The 18,835-nt window shown below is 42.8% G+C and overlaps 2 protein-coding genes and 1 long non-coding RNA gene across 5 annotated transcripts in view; 1 reads left to right on the top strand and 2 right to left on the bottom strand.

Moving 5' to 3' along the window:
• The window catches only part of LOC117589317 (hepatic leukemia factor), a 78,403-nt gene extending 62,053 nt beyond the window's left edge, over positions 1-16,350 (bottom strand). For 2 of the 3 annotated variants that reach the window (XM_034281132.1, XM_034281135.1), the window contains exons 1-2: positions 6,004-6,023; positions 4,115-4,288 (exon numbers count right to left, since the gene is read on the bottom strand). In XM_034281132.1, the coding sequence (XP_034137023.1) occupies positions 4,115-4,217 (103 nt within the window). In that variant the 5' untranslated portion in view covers positions 4,218-4,288; positions 6,004-6,023. Of the gene's footprint in view, positions 1-4,114; positions 4,289-6,003; positions 6,024-16,247 lie in introns of those variants that run through there. The other variant, XM_034281133.1, reaches the window with a different exon arrangement.
• Positions 5,227-7,166, bottom strand: LOC117589318. The gene is made up of 2 exons (XR_004574206.1): positions 6,664-7,166; positions 5,227-5,313 (listed from the first exon to the last, which is right to left on the bottom strand). It is a non-coding gene; the product is annotated as an uncharacterized LOC117589318 (long non-coding RNA).
• Positions 16,351-17,971: 1,621 nt separating the features above from the next.
• Positions 17,972-18,835, top strand: part of LOC117589270 (G-box-binding factor) — a 23,178-nt gene continuing 22,314 nt past the window's right edge. The window contains exon 1 of the mRNA XM_034281059.1: positions 17,972-18,835. The gene's annotated coding sequence lies outside the window, so the exon portion shown is untranslated.

Raw genomic sequence — 18,835 nt, 5'->3', positions numbered from 1 at the left:
TGCCTGTCTTTTATTTCTGTATTCTTTACTTTTGCTCTAAAGTTGCCATTTCCATTTCCGTTTCCCTTTTTCCGGTTTCCTCATTCCCTTTTCAGTTCTTTTTGACGTCATCAAGCAAACAAATGAAGGAGCAACATTATTTCATTTATGGATTTTGTTATTAATGTTGTTTGTTTGGTTTCGGATTTAACTTTCAATGTGTTGGTATGGTATATATGTATGTGTGTGTGTGTGTGTGTGTGTGTGTGTGTGTGGTATTTAACCTTAATTTGATTCGTTTTTCCTTATTTTTCGCTTTTTCCCTACTGCTGCCGTATTCCTTACTTGAATTTCCAGGTAACGACGTCCTTGCTGGGCACACACACATACATGTATGTGTATCTATGTGTGTGTGTGTGTGTGTGTGTGCATGGCTAAATGCCAGCAAATATTCCCCATAACTTTTTAAAGCCCAAACTCAGCAAAAATTGATTAAACAAAGTGTCTGACATTTGGAGCTGGAGTAGCGCGAAACTTAAAGCAAGCTGAAAATTCAGTTTTGGCATAGCACAGCTAAAGATGTATGTACATACATAGTATGTACGTTTACATATAGTTATATCTTTTGTTTAAAATAGAATCCCCCCCCCCCCCCGAAAGAAATTGTTGTGACCGCAATTTGAGTTTTTGGGGAGATTCTCGAGCCCCTTTCAAACAAAAACACAACAAAAAATGACCACCAGCTGCTGCGTGGCATGACAAATTTCTCACACGCCAACGTTTTCTTTTGCTCAGTTTAGTTTCTTCTTCAAATGCATTTCCACCCTCCCCTCCCCTCCCCTCCCCTACCCTCTGTGAAAATACACTATTTATGAAAATATTTTTCACACTTTGCATTCACTTTTGTGTGAGCTTTTCACACTTTTCCCTCACTCGCTTAGTTATGAAAATGAACACAGAAATATTGCCCAAGGCAAATGCTTCTCTCGGGCAGGCAGATTTTTCAATTAAAAGTTTTAATTGCCCCGAAGAAAGTCAATGAATCCAACAAGACCCATGGCAGCTAAAGTTTTGGTGCGCAGCAATCAACACAAAGGCTTATCAATGCACTAATGTAAAGGATTGTTTATGTATGCACAAATATGCATTACCCATCCACTTCAGTTGGCGCCCCACACGCTTGCCACAGTATTATGTCATTGCAAAATATTGTAGATTAATGATTAGCAGGCCAATTCGCAATCAATACTACGTACAGCCAGATAGGAGGAGAAGTACTCGTACACACACACAGGAGTGTGCATATAGAAGATAGTTCCACTCGATTCCTCTCCCTGTCTTGTTTACTCGGGCAAACAACACAGCAATTCGCTCGAGCTCTAGAGCTGCCTGTCATTTATTTATGCCAAATGCCGGCACTGGCGCTTCGTTTTATGCAACATTGACATGCAAATCAAATAAAATATAATTGCACATCAGTCCCCGCCCCCCCCCCCCCCGCCTGTGATGGAGACAGAGTGTAGGAGGGGAGATGGCATTTTAGTTTTCCACCCAACATCATTTATTCGCACTTCAATTGCACTTTCAAGTTGACAAACTTTCATACATCGTGGAAGATTGTCTGTTGATGGTAACATAAGTGCGGTTTTCACGGTTTTTTTTCACTAATTAGTTTCTCGAATTAACAGCAATCCAACGAATTGTTCTTCAATTTATAGCAGAGAAAATAATGACAGCCTTTTGTACACATAACAATTGAATAATAATTCCACTCAATGGCTAAGGAATCATCAGCTGGTCCCCTCTAAATACTATAATTTCACATCCACAAAATTTCATTCATTGTTTTGCCTTGGACTCGGTGTGGACCTGCGTTTCATTTGACTTGGACTTTTGGTTCCGTCCACTGAATGACTTTCCTCATAAACATTTTTAACAGCGACTCATCGGCGATCTTTGTACCTCCTCTCTCTCATAATCTGTCTCTCCTCTCTCTCTCTCTCTTTTAGTCTATGCGCCTTTCTGCCTTTCCTCTTAGTGGATTGCCAGATACAAATCAAATGCGTTTGCTTATCAAATAAACTTAATCAAGTTTTGAGCTTTGTACTCGACAGAACACGACACTCGCGGCCAGTGTTTCGTGGTCCTCGCTCCCTCTTCTCTCTTTCCGGCTTATGGTGGTTACACTCGAGGAATTTATGTGTGGCAGCCTGCCCTGCCAAGTCAAGTGTGATTTCAGCCGCAGACGCAGACGCAGACGTTCTCTTCTAGAGAACTCTTCCAATCTTATCAATGTAAGATTTTCCTAGTTTCAGTTGTGGGGCGGCGGGCTATGGGGCTTATCGCATGATTTGACCCTCCCCTCCGGCATTAGACACCCCTCCCTCTTATCAGCGATGGGCTTATCAGCCTGTTCTCTCCCTCTTCTCTCTCCCTGGTTGTTGGCACACAACGACACGACGGAGACCCATTGAACGACAGGGGAACTAAACTACGAAAGTATTAACCCAGAAGAAAACCTCAAAAAATTATGCTACAATAAATTCAGAAGAAACGTGGAGGAGCTGCCTTTCCCGCCAAGGGTTTCCGCATATTGATTTATGGAAAGCGACTTCAGAGCGTGGTGGGTGGGCACTGTACGAATGGCAGGCACTGTAGGCGAATACTTTTCATTATGCTGACCGATTATGACACTTTTTAATGGCATTTTCTCGTTCTGCTTTTATGCTATTGATTTCTGGTTACGTTGCAGACAGCAGACAGCAGACCGGGCAGACCCTTATGGCTGGGAAGGGGCTAGGGGAACAGAAAATGAAAATGCTTTCCCAATTGAACATTTTTCTCTGCCTCCCTCCGCCTCAGAGATGTACAACATTCTGGGGGTTCTCGGTTGTTTCTTTTTGAAGCCATATGCTGGTCAAGTCCAATTTCTTTTCTTATGCATATGTCTTTTCAAAGAGATGGGAAGGGTGTGGGAGCATCCACAAACCAAGACAGTAAGGAAAATTGCTGTGTAATTGCTTGGAAGAAAGATATAAATTGGAATTGAAAGTGCTGTGAAAAATGGATGGAAAATTGATTTAAAAGCAAAGATAAACGACAGCCCAGAGCCCTTCCCCAGCCAGGCGCTGGGTAATGCTGAAGGTAAATATTATAAATGTTTACTATAATTACTGTATTCATCCATTCCCATTTACTTGTTGGATTAGCAATTCAAAAACACTCGTACTACTCGCACATGGCATTCCGATTACATCGCTTGGTGTGGCAATGGGTTTAGGCACTGATAACCCGGTTCGGTTCTGATCAAGAGTGGCACTGGGTGAACAGGTTTCTGGGGAGTGGGGCGGGTCAACTCTCGTTCAATGTGTTTCAATGACCTCCGACCTACACATCCACACATCCACACCCCACTGCCGATGACAGATAGATACTCTCGTGCTCTCGTACTCTCAGATGACCATATGCCACAGTTTAACCTTGTGACAACCCTCAGTTCTGGCAGTGTTCCGCCTCGCCCTTGGCTTCTGCCTCTGTGGAGGCTAATAACCTTATCAATTCTGATTCTGACTTTGATACTGTCCGTCGCATCTACCAGAACTGCTAGTTACAGTCCTCTAAGCCCTGAAATCGCTCCCTTAAATTGGTCATTACCTCCAAATGTTCCTAAATTCCCCAGACGACACCCCGCTCCATTCCATTGATTTACGTTGTCTTGTGGGAATGGGAGAGGCGTGAAAAATGTTTGCATTTTATACTAAAAAAATTATTGTGCCATTAACTTGGAACGTGTCTAAATCTGCTGCTCCTGCCTGTGTACAGAATTTTGCATATTTCCGGTCATGCACTAGTCTGAACCCCCCCAATCAAAGAATAATTCCTTTTTTATGGTTCAACTTTTTGTTCGAATTTTATTTTTATGTGCTTCGCATTTTTGGGCAGCTTTCAAGTGGAAACAGATTGCCAGCACTTGGAGGAGTACTGGAAGCCTTGAAAGAGTACTTTTAGGTATTAGGTATTATTTATAGTATTGTTCAAGGGGGAGAGAAACTTTATTACTACTCAACGTATCTATCAGAGTTTGTTTCATTACTCTGTTGAATTTCTTTCTTTTAATATTTTCATTGAAACTTACCATTTATGCCGCTGATCAGAGGATAATTACCATCACGGCCGCCAATTAAGTTTTTTAAACCAGTTTCGATCAGTGTTGGGGACGATCGCTCCCTGTCGCTCATTTTTTCATACAAATTTCCGAAATTTTGTGATTATACACGAACCAAAAAAAGTGTCTCCTTGCGGGTCTGTTCTTGTTTTCTCTTGTGTGTGTGTGTGTTTTTTTTTTATTATTATTTTGTGTAACAGTATTTCGAGTATCAATTAATTTACAATCTCACAACAATAACAATTATGTTAATTATAGTAAAACAGATTTTGTTTCTCACGTTTCTTGCTGTTTCGTTTCGTTTCGTTTCGTTTCGCTTTGTATTGATATTTTGATTTGTTTGCTTAGTTTAGTTTAGTTACTTGTTAATTTGTTGGCTTTCTTTTGTTTTACTTTGAATCACAATTGAAAATTAATTTAATTAAACCTTTGAAAATATTGCACGTTTCCGTTACGATTTATTGCTTCGTCTATATTATTTAATATATATTTGTATGCATATATCAACTTCTCTATATAGATATATGTATGTGTGTATGTTACTTGATTTGTTGTTAAGACTTTGCTTCTATATGCTGGCTATAAATAAAGGCACCGCGAATTCATTCAACAATTTATACGCTCTTTAACTTTTTGCTTTTTAAACTATGTAAAACTATTTTAACTTCCTTTTAATAACAACATTTGCGAGTACAACAAGAATTTTCGATTATTTCTATAGCTTGGCTGTGGTTTTTCTATATATATTTTTTGTTTTATTCTATTTTCCGTTTCAATAGGGGAGAATAGAGGTTTCTGCTTTTTGCTGACTTTTTGGTTACTTTTTAGTTGAGTTTTGTGTTTGCTGTTGTTGTTGTTGTTGTTGTTGCTGTTTTTATCTTTTGTTTAATTGAATTTGTTGTTTCATTGGCTAATTAAGCTATTTTTGTAGCCTTCCCTCGTTCGCTCCTGCTGCTGCTGCTGCTGCTGCTGCTGCTGCTGCTGTTGCTTTTGCCGAATGCCGAATGCGTTTCGCTCTGCGTTTTATTTCCTTTGGGCCGATTTTCCTTCGTTTTTCCGTGGCTTTTTTTTTGTGTGTTTTATTGTTGACAATTTTCAGTTTCGAAAAACGTTTAACGCTGCTGCTCTGCTGCTTGAATGATGTTGCTGTTATTTTTTTAGCGGCGGCACTAAAATAAAATCAATTGCTTTTCTGTTGTAGAGTTCTCCCTTGCTGCTGCTGCTGCTGCTGTTGCTTTCTTTGATTTCTGGTGTGTGTGTGTGTGTGTGTGTGTGTATCTGTGTAGTCGATATATATCCTATTGTACAGTTATAAAGCACTAATATGGCATTTGAATAGACTTGAAGTCTAACCGCTAACCCGCACACGCTCTTCACTGGATCGCCCGGCGTGCGATTAAGATGGAGGCAGAGTCAGAGTTAGAATCAGAGCATTGACTGTGGTGGAGCGTCAGCCTGGAGGGGAGTGGGTGATGTCGTGGGTGTTGATCAGGCAGGATGGCAGCGCCCCAGATAGAGAGAGAGAGAGCGAGAGACAGGGAGAGAGTGTGAAAGAGAGCGCCGAGCGTTGGAAACGAACTACGAACGACGACCGCACGACAGGGAAAATCGATGGAAAATGTTGACAGCTCCTCGCACTCACACACTTAACACACTAGCACACACGGACGCACGCACACGTATAAGCACGCACAACCACAACAACAGTTACAAGACACAGACACGCTCGGGGGGGGGGTGAATTGAGGGCGGCAGTAGTTGTAATTTTTGCTTAAATATTTCGCAAAAATTATTTGAATAACTGTAATTGCTTTTGGGAATTACGGTTAACGGTTAACGGTCAACGGTTTACAGTTTACGGTTCTGTTGGTTGTGTTACGGTTTTCTTGAACGCGCGGCGTATCCGTGGGCTCTCCCGTGGAAGTATGTTTGTATCTCAACGAACGCTCGACTAGTGTCCGACAGCTTCGTGTCGCTTGCTCGTTGTGGGTGTCTCTATCGTGTGGCTGCTGCTGCTGCTGCTGCTTCTGCTTCTGTAGCTGTCGCTGCTGCCTCTGCTCCTATCGACTGAGCGCGCATGTGACAAGCGCCACCGCTGCTTCTGCTCCCCATTTTCGAAGTTCGAAAGGTCGAAGAGGATGCGGAAGCATGGAGAGCACTGCCAAAAGTCTACACAAATGACAAAGAGAGAGAGAGCGAGAGAGAGAGAGAGAGAGCGAGCGAGAGGAGCTTCCGTTGCAGTTTCAACGAAATGAATGCACTTTTCAGAGACAGAGAGAGAGAGTGCGCACAAGTCAGCTGATTGTTGTTTCTGTTTGTTTTTTACTTTGCTTTTTGCACTATGAAACTCACATACACGCACACAGATACACCGCACACACCGCACACACACACACACACACACACACACACACACCTTGACAGAAACACGCGCGTCGTGTCGTGTCGTTCGTTTTGTAGCTTTTTTGGTTGTCAGGCTAATTTTTTGTTGCCTCTTTCTTTTATTTTTATTTTCGTACTTTGTGTTTTACTTTGGTTTTCCTTACTTTTACAGCTCACACGTGCTTTTTGTTGGCGGATAAGCTTTTATTCTTGGCGGAGAATATAAAATGTTCCTTCAATTTTATTTGTGGGGCACGGCACGCTTTGTGGCTTCAATTTTGAATTTTAACAATTTTTTGATATTTTTTGTTTGTTGAGTTGTAATTGTAATTAATTTGCCTTTAGACGGCGCTGAATGTTCAACTAACTCTGACTGGCACACGCGCTCATTGCAAAGTGTAGAAACACGCCGCTGCCGCTGCCACTGCCGCTACCGCTGCTGCCTGATGGCGATGCCGCCAAGGCGAAGAGAGAGAGAGAGAGAGAACGCAAACACAGAGCTAAGGGCAGACTCACAGATACACAAATACACGGATACGCGGCGGCGGCAATGCTCGTATTTGAGATAAACGGCGACAGCTTAGAACCATGTGCTGTTTTGCTCTCTCCCTCTCTCTGTCTCTGGGCCGACACTCTCACGCGCCCTCTCTTGATGGAGGGGCATTGAGTGTGGCAAAACTTTTTGTCGCATGGCGCGCGCATCTAACTAAAGCCAACAACAAAAACTACAAAACAAGAAGGGAGCTTTGAGTTAAGCTTAAGTGAAGTCTCTCTCTCTCTCTCTCTTGCATACTTCTAATTGCCTTCTAATGCATGCGCACACACACAAAGATCATTTGGCATTTTCCACTGCGTCTCAAAGTTCAGTCTGATATTCGCGGTCTCTCTCAGCAAAACGCTTGCGCTCTCGCCCTCTCTCCGAGATGATCGCCGGTCGGCTCTTTTTTTGTTGTATTTATTTTTTACTCATGCAAAAGTTTTTTGTTTTTGTTGGTGGCTTGGCTATTACGTCAATGGAACAGAAACGCTGACGTTTATAGTTGTATCTGTATCCCTCCCGTATCTGTATCTGTATCTGTATCTGTATCTCTTGCCTGTGTTTGGCACTGCGGCAACTAGCGTTCATTTCAATGTTTTTACGTTTCCATCTCTCTCCTTCCTTCTCTGATTTATCTACGTTTCTTTATTTTTCACTATTTCGGTTGATTTTTATTTTTGTTTTTTTTTCTAATATCATTTCTAAAATGTATTTGCACGTCGACGCCGACGCCAACGCTGACCGCAGCAGCGCTCACGTGAGTGGATTTCAGAGCTCTATGAAAACCTTTTTAATGTGTGGAAATTTTTGTTTATTTGTGTATTTTTTTGCCCATTTTTCTTGGCTGTAATTTGTATAAATAAACATTCGGAGAAACTCGCATAGAGAATCATCATCACGAGAGAAACGAGAACTTGGCTGCAATGCCCATGGACAATGAATGGGGGGTAAGGTGTGGCAGCAATTAGAGCGCCTTGAAATTCTGTAATGTCTGTAAATGAGGGCCAAAACACGAAAAGTGATAAGACCAATTCCCCAATCCTCATCCCATTGATGCCTGAGTAAACAAAATAATGCAAATATAATCAACTCCGTAACGAATTTTAATACTTTTTATTGCAATTTCTTCAGAATTCACACAGCTAGAGACACTTTTGGGAGAATAGCTTTAGTAATAGCAATGTGACTGTACATCAAACATGTTCAAGATAAATATCGATAGGCACAAAACCATTAATTTATCAGTAAGGTCACTGAAGGAGCTAATATTATAAATAATCGAATGATCTTTGCAATGGCCCTGATCAAGACATTGTGTGATCTCCCCCATTATAATCCAGACAGACCCCACCCTGGTCCCAATGAACTAAGAGCTGCTTCCACAATGTAACCTTCAGATCAACTGAAACTACAAAGCAAATTAAAATAGTTTAACCAAATCTGAACGTACAGACAGGCCCAATACGTACTATTTTGGTCATTTGTGAGATGGTGATTCAGGGCTCATGGTATATGCCAGAGAAAATACAGATGCAGAACACGAAATACGTAGTATGTTCTTGTGTATATAGGGTAGAAGGAACCCAAAGACTCAATTTCTGGGAAAGAAACAGAACGAACACCCCCGAAAAAGTGTCGCCTGTCATCATGTGACATGAAGAGCTAGGAAACGAAACGACGACAGGAGAGGAGCACCACTGCCTTCAATGCGAGAATATCTGAAAACTATACAGAAATATCTACAAACAATATATACATTTTATGTATGTATGTTTCTGAGGATAAAGATGTATTAGGCAGATAGATGGATGTACTTTTCGACTGGCTATATGATGGCGGAAACGTCATTCCCATTCGAAGCAGAGTTCTCTGTTCCTCTGGGCAAACCGAAACGTGTTCAAGCGCCATAAATTATAAATGAGCCGAGCGAGAGGCGACGCAACTTTGGCAGATGGGTTTGACCCCCGGCTAACCCCCTTCCGGTAGATGCAACAAAAGCAGGCAAGACAAAGCAAGAAAGTATCTCAAAGTGTGTAGGTGTGGAGGGGTGTAGTGTTTGGGTTGGAAAGCATTTTGAAGAGGAATTCTGAAATTGAATTCTGAATTTTCGAGGCAGAAATCCCAAAAATACGAGTAGTTCCAACAATGTGGTACCGCCCCGCCCGCCCATCACGACGACATGTCACGACTGTCAAGGAACTGGCTACAAACACCTCGCTCTCTTCAGATACATATGTACATACATATTTATGAATCTCTATATACATATCGTACCCATATATCCATGTGTATCTGCAGCGCCTAAAACGAAAATGTATTTGCTTTGGCAGGCCGCATTTCGAATGGATTTTCGTGGGTTTCTTTCAGTTTTTCAGACGGAGGTCTCTTAAGTACTGCTGCTGGCAAATATTGTCGCACACCTTATCGCGGGGGGGACAACCATCAGAGCACGCATTGCACGCATATCAGTAGGCAAACATCTGACCCGAAAGCCGAAAGAAGCGGCCAGCCAAGAAACATTATTGTACATTTATTTCTTATCTTCAAAATAGATCACCAAGCATCCAGCCTTGAGAGCCCATCAAGTCGAGGGGTTTTTTAGCTTTTTGGAGTAGGATTTGTTGGATTAAAGAAAAGCGAGAATTGAAATGCGTTTAATTAGTGGAAATTAACACAGTCTTGTGAGTGATCTTCGTGCTCGTGTCTAGCGATCTGTGGGATCAACTACTAGAGCGTTCTTTTGTACCGCCTCCCCTCCCCCTCCCTCTGTTTGTTTCTCTAATTTGTCTCACACACAGACACAGACACAGACACATCCACAGACGGAGATTACCCATTATCAGCCTGCATATATGTACATACATAAATATTTACATGCATATGTACTCGCACACAGAGATCTCTGAAAGATCTGAACTGAACTAAATGTTGCTCTATTTGAAATCTCGCACATTTATACGAAACAAAACGAAACGAAAAACGGACAACCGACAACCGACAACCGCCAACGACGACAAGTTGTACAAATTAACGTACAAATGAATGACGGAATTAGTACGTGTGCTCTTTGTTGATCTTCAAATAAGGGAGAAGTAGGATTGGAGCTGTAACGGGAGAGGGACTTAGATCTTTATCTAGTGGGACTTCATGACGGAGACCTCTAGATGTTCCTTTTGTAAGTCAACTAAGGTGATCTTGAATCTCTCAAATGTCTAAGTGGATCACTATCTACCAGCTAACGTGCACCAGCTGGATACACAGTCAGTACTCTTTCCACAGCAGACACAAAATCTGATGGATACACTTTGCTGCTGTGGTAATTCATTAGCAACACGCAAATGAATTAATAACACCAAACTACGAGAATATTTTGTATCTCTCAAGTTTTTCCTTTTGTTAGCACATTTTTCGAAGCTGTGGAGGTACAGTGAGGGCGGATGGGGTAAGGGATCTGAAGAGGGGCAGGTGTGGGGAATAGCATATGCAATGATTGCTGATTCGTAGATTTGTCCGCTTGAATAGATTTCTAGAGATGCACGGATACACACCGAGTCTGATGATTAGAATTAGTTATGATGAGAATTGAATTTTTAGCCTCCATTTGCAAGGCAGAGGGTTGATGGCACAAGAAACGGCAGCAGGTGGCAGTAAATATAGTGGCATACAAATATCTACTTATATGAGATCTCTGAATGCTGAAACTTATAAATCTTGCCGCAGAATTTTCCCCATACCACGTGACACTACTTCAAAGAAGTGTTCCTTTGGGTCATCTCTCATTTCTGGTATGTAAAACGATTTATAAAGTGTCTCTGAGAAATCCAAGAGACGTTTTCTGGGTTAGTTCCTTTTTTCAGCGGCCCACCTCCAGCAGTGGCGGCAGCGACAGCGGGTAGAGAGGAAAGAAAAGCTCGGAAAAGCGTCAATGCCAAAAGAAAAGACGGATAGAGAGAGCACGTGACGGCAGCAACAAAAGAAAAGTAAACATGCACCACTCTACTCTCACTCCATCTGTTGGGCTTACCTACAACCCACGCATGATCATTTATAAGCTGTCAGTGTCAGGGGGGAAACAGTGGTGCAGGTGCAGGGCCGGAAATGCCTTAAGTGGAAGCACACGCACTCCTCAACGCACCCGAAGGAGCCGGTGAAACAATGGAGAGAGAGACGACAGGGCCAAGGAGTATACCGTGGGTGCAAATTTGCCGAACAGCGTAAGAAAGAGCCAACTAGGAGAACAAGAAATTCCACGATTTCCAACTCAATCTTGAACACCATTTCATTGAACCTTTTCCTTCCACCCTGCACCGAACCCCCACCCGTGGGGTGCCCCGTGGTCATTCGATTGGGCAATCGCTTACCGTTTTTATTGGGCAAACTGTTAATTGAATTAGTTTTTGCTTCCCTTCTTTCGTTAAAGTCGTCTTATCTAGTGACAGAAAGATATGAGAATCGGTTTAGGCACAGAAATATTTCTCTATTTTCTACCCATTCCTCTTGCTCTTCCCAATCTTCGCCTTCCCTTCAATAGTGAAATGGGGTGGGGGGCGATGTATGTATGTATGTATGTATGTATGTATGTATGTAAATTCAATTAAAATTTTGCGTGTGACGTTTGCTTCAGACATTGGCGCGTGTTTCGAAGGGTATACTGACACAGTGTACATATATGTACATAGATACGATAGAACTATGGCCGCATAAATTATTTATACACTCTCACCATACATTTCACCTTGAACCGCAAACATTTTTCGTAAAAGTTTCATTTATTTTTGCCAAAACCAAAAGAACAAATAAACAAAGATATTTGCAATGGAAGGAGATGTGGCGGGGGATACATGTATTTACGTATACATATGTACATATATCTCACTCATTTGATTGCTTTTTGTTGTTTGTAATTGTCTAAAATATTTTACACTTATGTTTGGCTTGAGAAATCCTAGCAATTTTTCAATTTACTGTCAGGCAGCGTTGACGCAGCAGCAGCGGCAGCGGCAGTGCGCTGAGGCAAATGTCAATTAACGCAGCATTACATGGGTATAGGTTCGAGAGGGTTTCGTGGCCTGGGGGCGAGTGGAGTAAGGCTTGGGCTAAGGTCTGGTGATTGATCTGTGCGAGCCGTAGTCGGTTGGGGGCGTAAATGAGAACCCGAAAATGGCATAGCCCCTTTCCCAGCCCCTTCCCTCTGGTGACAAGTGTCACTTCATTGAGTTTTCCCCTAAAATAACAAATCCCTGCCACTGTCGGCGTCACAAACTCACCTTTCACACACAGACCATGGCAAAGACACGCACTCAGCCTTTCCCTTTTGTGTCATTGGTCCTGCCATCCATCAAATGAAAAATAGACAGAGATGGGGAGGCAGCAGCTGGCCAAGGTATATTAATAAAGGTAAATCTTTACCAAGAACTGGCCTCTCGATATTTGTCATGTTTTTTGAGGACACAAAAAGCAAAAGAGGCAAGGGGCTGCTTATCAAGTGGATAGTATATGCAAGAGTCAAGTGCAAGAATTCCTTACCCCCCCAAATAAACAGACCTTGCCTTGGCAGTGGCTCTCAAGTGGTACATTTTTCATTATTTGTTGACACTCGATGCTGGAGCAGCAGCAGCCGACCACAAAAACAGTGAGTGTACAAAACAAAACCAGAGAGATTGAGAGATAGTCTGAGTCAAGAGAGGCGCTCGCAACTCCACCTCCAACTGCAAGAACAACAACACCGTTGCTCCTCCACGCGGTTTTCAGTTAAACTAGGGCCCGGCGTTCTCTTTCGCTCACTCAGAAGTACAGTGGAATGGGATGGTGAGGCACACATGTGGGTCGGTCTGTGGTGGAAAAGTAATTATAAGAGCGTGCTTCAATCATTTGATAGATCAATTTAAATTGAAGATATCGTAATATCCGGAATCGACCCGCATAGCAATTACTTTCATTTTGCTCAATCAATCTGCTTTGTCCCACTGTGCCTATTTGCTTTGCAGCTGAACCTGTTATTAATTCCGCTCTTGCTCTCATTCTGCTGGTGTCTATGCTCTGCCCTCTCTTTCTGAGCTTGGCCTTGTCTGCGTCGTGTCGTGATATGGAAATGTGTAAATTATGTTTGGCAAGTCTTGCCCCACATCACTTCCCTGCGCTACACTCTATTGCCTAATTCTTCCCGACCGACAATTGTTAATATTTTTGCTTAGCAAATTTTTAGTTTCTGCATTTTATTTTTAGTGCGAAATTTTATGGCCAATATAATTTCCGTTTATTCTGTATATTTTTCTGCCCTCTTCACACAGACGCATGAACAGAACAGCCTCACGCACATTCGTCACGATTTCTGTCATAAATAAAAGCTTTCTGGCTTATTGGACGTTTTCATTAAGTTTTTGTTGCTACTGACATTTCTCTCTGTGTTGGGTGGCCCAATATACATATAGTTTTGCGGCCTGTCCGGTGGCTGCTTTTATCGTCATTGTTGCAAATTGATTGCTTGCCATTTTGTATGCGAGAGGCATCCGTAGTAAAAATCTACCGTTTTTGCAGTATGTATGTACATGCTTTATATGGCGCCTTTTAATTGAAGCGCCGCCCGTATCTGTCTGTCGCATAAGTCTCCCTCAAGGTACAATAAACAGTAGGTAGAGCCTTTCGTGAGCAAATGATCTAGGGAACCCAAAGAGAGCAGCTTGCCTTACCTTCTGTTTTATCTACACTCACATGTCCATATGTATTGTCTGTATGTTCTCTTTAAAACGCAAGCTCTATCGCGCTCTTGTCTGAAGCCTCGTTTTCGTGGCAATGAACGATCAAATCGATGGGGTCGGGTCGTTCTGTCTTCGTTCAACACGTGTAGAATAAATATTAAGCGGTGGTGCGTAGCGTCGCCTCGCCCCTCCATTCCCTCCACAACTTCTCCCACATTTCAGTTCAAGCCACTACTCCGCACTCCCCCACAAAACTCATTTCGCATCGCAATTTGAATTGGGTTGCTGTAAGTGCATTTGGTTTAGATTTCTGTTATTGCAGACTGTCGTAATACCAACCGATGATGGAAAAGGATGGGGAAGGAGAATGGTCATTGGAAATTGGAAAATAAATGTATAAACAGTAGACGACGGAGAGCTCTTCTAAAGAGGACTTCAGTAGATTTGTGCTGAGTTTTATGATTATTTGAAGCTTATCGTGTAATTCCCATGATTCAGTTGTCATTTTACTGAGAATTTTCAATCATTCTGTGGTCAAGCGGAGGCTTTTGAAACCCCTTCACTGAGCAATCGAAACCCCCCGCCATCATAGAGAATGAACACGCCCTTAAGCATGGTTTTATGAGCAATCATTTATTTAATCCAACTGGAACTCCCCTCCGTCACTAAGCACTTGAGCACCATAAGCAAAAGGGGGACTACTGTACCCGCGCCACGCCGCCAATCTCAAAACATTCGACATCATCACGCCACTTAGAGTCCAAGTAAATGACTGACCGTAGAAAAAGACCCGAAAAAAAACGCCTGACTCAGAGAATCGCTCAGAAAATTTCCAAAACGTCCCCAGACAAGGCGCGTGCCAAGGCTTGAAGGGGAGTCGCGTGTTCGAGTGACCCGAATTTCGGAATAGATTAATGCTACTCAAAGATGATAATACTTCCACAGATCAGGTCTTGTCATGCTGCATGTTTAGTATTCTTGTTTTTTTTTTTTTGCATTCCCCACAAATTTTCCATGCGGCGAAGCGTGCGTCGCGATCTTATCAGGTGAAATAAAGTGAATGGAACGATCGGATCCAGCCCCCGACCTGACCATGTGATCAGATTGCGAGAGCCACACCGAGCGAGCGAGAGAGAGAGAGAGAGAGAGAAGCGCTCTCTGAGCTTTTGCTGTTACAGTGGGGACTTAAGTGGGGCTTTTCATTATTCATAGTGTGGGGTTTAAAAGAACCTATTTTGTAAACGTGAATGATGAATGGTACGAGCAGTTTCTGTGTGTGATTGACATAAAAGTTTATAATTAAATTCGTCTTCCCTTCATCAACATTCTCAGCCACACAACTCATTTTTTTATGCGCAACTATATCATAAGGGTAAATATTTATAGTCGCCTGGTAACCTCGTCGTCGTCGCTGCCTGCTCCGCTCTTGATAACACCTCCAACGGCGACAGCGACCATGATGACAGTGCAGTTGATTATAGAAGGCGACGTCGTCGTTTATATTCCGGTTTTCTATTTCACAAATGCGGACAGCAGTCCGTCATGGCAACCCAAGGAGTTTGGAAGGTTTTATCGTATTTCCTCCCTAGCATTTGATTAGTCTGATATCAAAGGCCATAAAAGCCGACCGTCGATCCAATGGGGTCAGCTTTGGGTGTACTCTCTAGCCCCATTGCTCTATGCATATCGATCTCAGGTGGTCGGACTGTGTAAATACCGGTTTATCTCACGGGAAAAGCTTAGGAGAGGGTGGATAGGGTATTGGAGGACTGGGACCTTAAAATATATACATAGATACCTACATACATACATTTGTATGAATGTATGCATCGGCATCTGGAGCGAGCTAATTACCGACAGCATTTTGTGTTATTTATGAATTATTAATTGCAGTATAGTGGGCACTCTGTCAAGGAAACCTTTTGTGACAAATAATGCAGAAACATCCGTAAATATTAGAATTCCTCTGTACCAAGCCGCACTGTAACAATTCCGAATCGAACAAACACTCTTCCTCTCTTTCACCAATTGGGCATATTTATATTAGCCGCTGTTTGCCAGAGACCCCGCCGCCAACCAACGAATAACCAACGAAAGGGGGAAGCCAATTTCCAACAATCAGAAAAGCAAAATCAAATAATTTGTCACATGTTGCCTGGAACCCACCCTACGGGGGGTTTTGTGGGGACGGGGGCGATTGCTTAAACCGCGCAAAAATACACGCACACAAAACCGCGCTCACCACACAATCTCTTCTCTCGCAAAATGTAATCAAGAGAGGCTATGGGAATACGAGTGAGTGAGAGAGGTAGAGTAAACAAAATCAGACACCCGCACAAACACACTTTGTATTGGGAAATTGCACGTGTTTCTTTCTGTTTCACTTGTTCTTTTTGCTGTACTTTCTGTGGGCAGAATATGAATGGGATGAGCATTTGGTCGTTGGGTTTAAAGAGGGGAGTGAGAGAGGAGCAACGGCACTCACCGCGAATTGATAAATCCATAATGGTCTCCCGTCCCTCGCCGACGCTGTTGCGGCTGACTCTTGATAATATACGCTCTAATCCCAACATGGCGCTCTCACTGAATATTCCCAACTGCCGTTGCGGGGGCGAGAGAGCCGGAACATAGCCATAGAATCGATGGAAGAAACAGTTGTAAATTGGAAATCAAAACAAGAGAGCTGGCAAGATCCACAGCGCTGCTCTCTCGAGCTTCTGCAGCCGGCGAAAACGCATCACGTGGTCGGCTGACGTCGTTGGCTGGAACGTAGAGGGGGGTGGAGTGGGGGACGGCCGGTCGGCTGAGAGCGAACGAGAGAGAATCGGAGCGCATATGAATGTTTGCCAAGTGCCTGCTAGCCATCCCGCTCTCGCCTACTGCTCCGTTATATAAGCTTATGTAATGGTGAGACGACCAGGCATGCGCACAGAGGAACAGTGGGCCACAAAAATAGAAATCTATATTAGATAGAAACCCCAATCCCCCCTCTGCACTATGTAGACATGTGCTGACGTCGGCTTCTGATGACTAATGGATAATTCTATTTTGAGTATCCATCGGGTCAAATTGCAAAAGGATTTTCAGTCTATGGCAAAATCTCAAGTACAGTGGGTGTCAAAAGGGAATTACTCTACTAAGATAAAGGCGCAGGCCCCAAAATCAACTTGATTGGCAAGCTGTCGTCCGCCCATTTAGATACCGCGTTAAGTAAGGGAATTTGTTTTGGGGATTACTTTACTGCGGAGCACCAAGAGTGGGGAGGTCTGGAATTGAAATGAACGCTGATACCACCTCCACTGTGCAGACAAATGACAAATTTAGATAAGTCAAGTGATATTATTAGTTCTAATACGAATAGTGTTGTAAGGGAGGTCTATCGGGCGTCTTTTTCGGGACATCAGCAAAGTGTGTATACCCTTTCTTTTCAAAAATGAATGATTTATGAAAGCTATAGTGTAGAGACGATTTTGTATTGACACCTTTCCTCTTTATATTTTTTCAAAAATGTATGTGAGTATAAATGTACATTTTTGGTTTTTATTCGCATTTATGTATTTACATCATTTTTAAGTCAAGTCTTCTACGCGATCATGTCAAAGACACACATGTATGTAATGTATATCGTCACAGGCTGTGTAATAAAGGGCACAGTGGCGCCAAGCAGCAGCTTGGTAAAACGATGGCGGTAAACCTCTGCCACATTTAGAAAAATATGGTCCCACCGTACACACAACAGCAAAGCTTTCTGCGCAGCAGTTAACAGCGCTGTTACGTGCCCATACTTGAAGCGCAAAAATGAGTCGTAGTATTACAATAAGAATTTTCAACTTGGTTCGTCGTTTTAGAGAGTTCCAGATCTTCGGGGGAATAAAAAAGCTAAGCAAGCCTTTGAATAAAGGCTAGACATATTGAAAACATGGCTGAGGATAAGGGGTTCCCTCTTTCAATTGCAAATTTTGTCCCATTGTTAATTGGTGGTTTAGATAGAGGTTTCCAATTGGAATTTTAAAACTGTTTCAGAAATTCAAAAATGACAACGATTTGAGCTTGTAATATCGAATATAACTTCACAATCGACGAATATTATTTAAGAAACTGGTATATTTTCGGTTAACTTTCGAAATGAGAAGGTATATTTTGGTATATTGTTGAGGGTTGTGCGGTATATTTGATCGATAATTCCCCGGTCACACTGGTTGCCGGTCCACATATTTTTTTACGCGACTACTTGTATTCCCGCGCAGCTTTGTTGTTTTTTAACTTTTTCGGACGTGATCGGAAGTGCACAGCGAGTTGCGCTCGTGGTTTAAAGAATTTTATACATTGTAATTGTTTGACTGTGAGTGCAATTGATTTCCATTACATTTGATTTGGAAGAATTCGTAGAGTGTCAAAAAAGAATAAAGTGTAGTGAAAGTGTGTGTGTTGTGTGTGCTGGAATGGAACAAATGCACTAATCCAAGCTTAAAGCTAAAGCAGCAAAGGCAATGAGAAAAACATCAACAATGCCACTCTGAGCAGACCTAAAGAGAGAAGGAGAAGGAAACTAGAAAACAAGTGCGGAAAAGGTGAAGGAAAGATTGTAAATTCCTTTGAGAAACAAGCGCAGAAACGACAAGAGAAAACGGTTAAAGTCATGCAGCAGGCAGCGCAGCCGCAGTTGGCGTCGCCGCCAGACTTTGATTTCCAGATGCCGTGCCGCTATTTCAAAAGTTCTTTTGCGCGTTCGCTTTCGCTGAATGGCGGTGGCAGCGCAGCCTTGGCATTGCCCAAGAACAAGAAACCGCAGACAAACGAGGTCATGCAGCAGCAAAGGCAATTGCAAAGACAGAATAAGGAAGAGCCGATAGAAATAGAGATGGAGACAGAGGAAGAGGAAGAGCGAGGGGGAGGAGAGGAATCATCCTGTTGTTCTACGCCTCCTCCGGCTCTGCCAGCGCGACGTCACACGTCTGGCCACAACAACTTGATGCATTTTAGCAGCGCTGCCGCTAATCAGCTGCTGCTCTCTCCTCTGCCAGCTCTAGTTCAGATGCAGACAACGCAGACGCAGAGGAATCTCAATCATGT

The sequence above is a fragment of the Drosophila guanche genome, unplaced genomic scaffold (genome assembly GCF_900245975.1).
Source record: "Drosophila guanche unplaced genomic scaffold, DGUA_6, whole genome shotgun sequence".
NCBI classification, from domain to species: Eukaryota; Metazoa; Arthropoda; class Insecta; order Diptera; family Drosophilidae; genus Drosophila; species Drosophila guanche.
The sequence above is the reverse complement of the archived record's forward strand: the minus strand, read 5'-3'. Positions and strand labels throughout refer to the sequence as shown.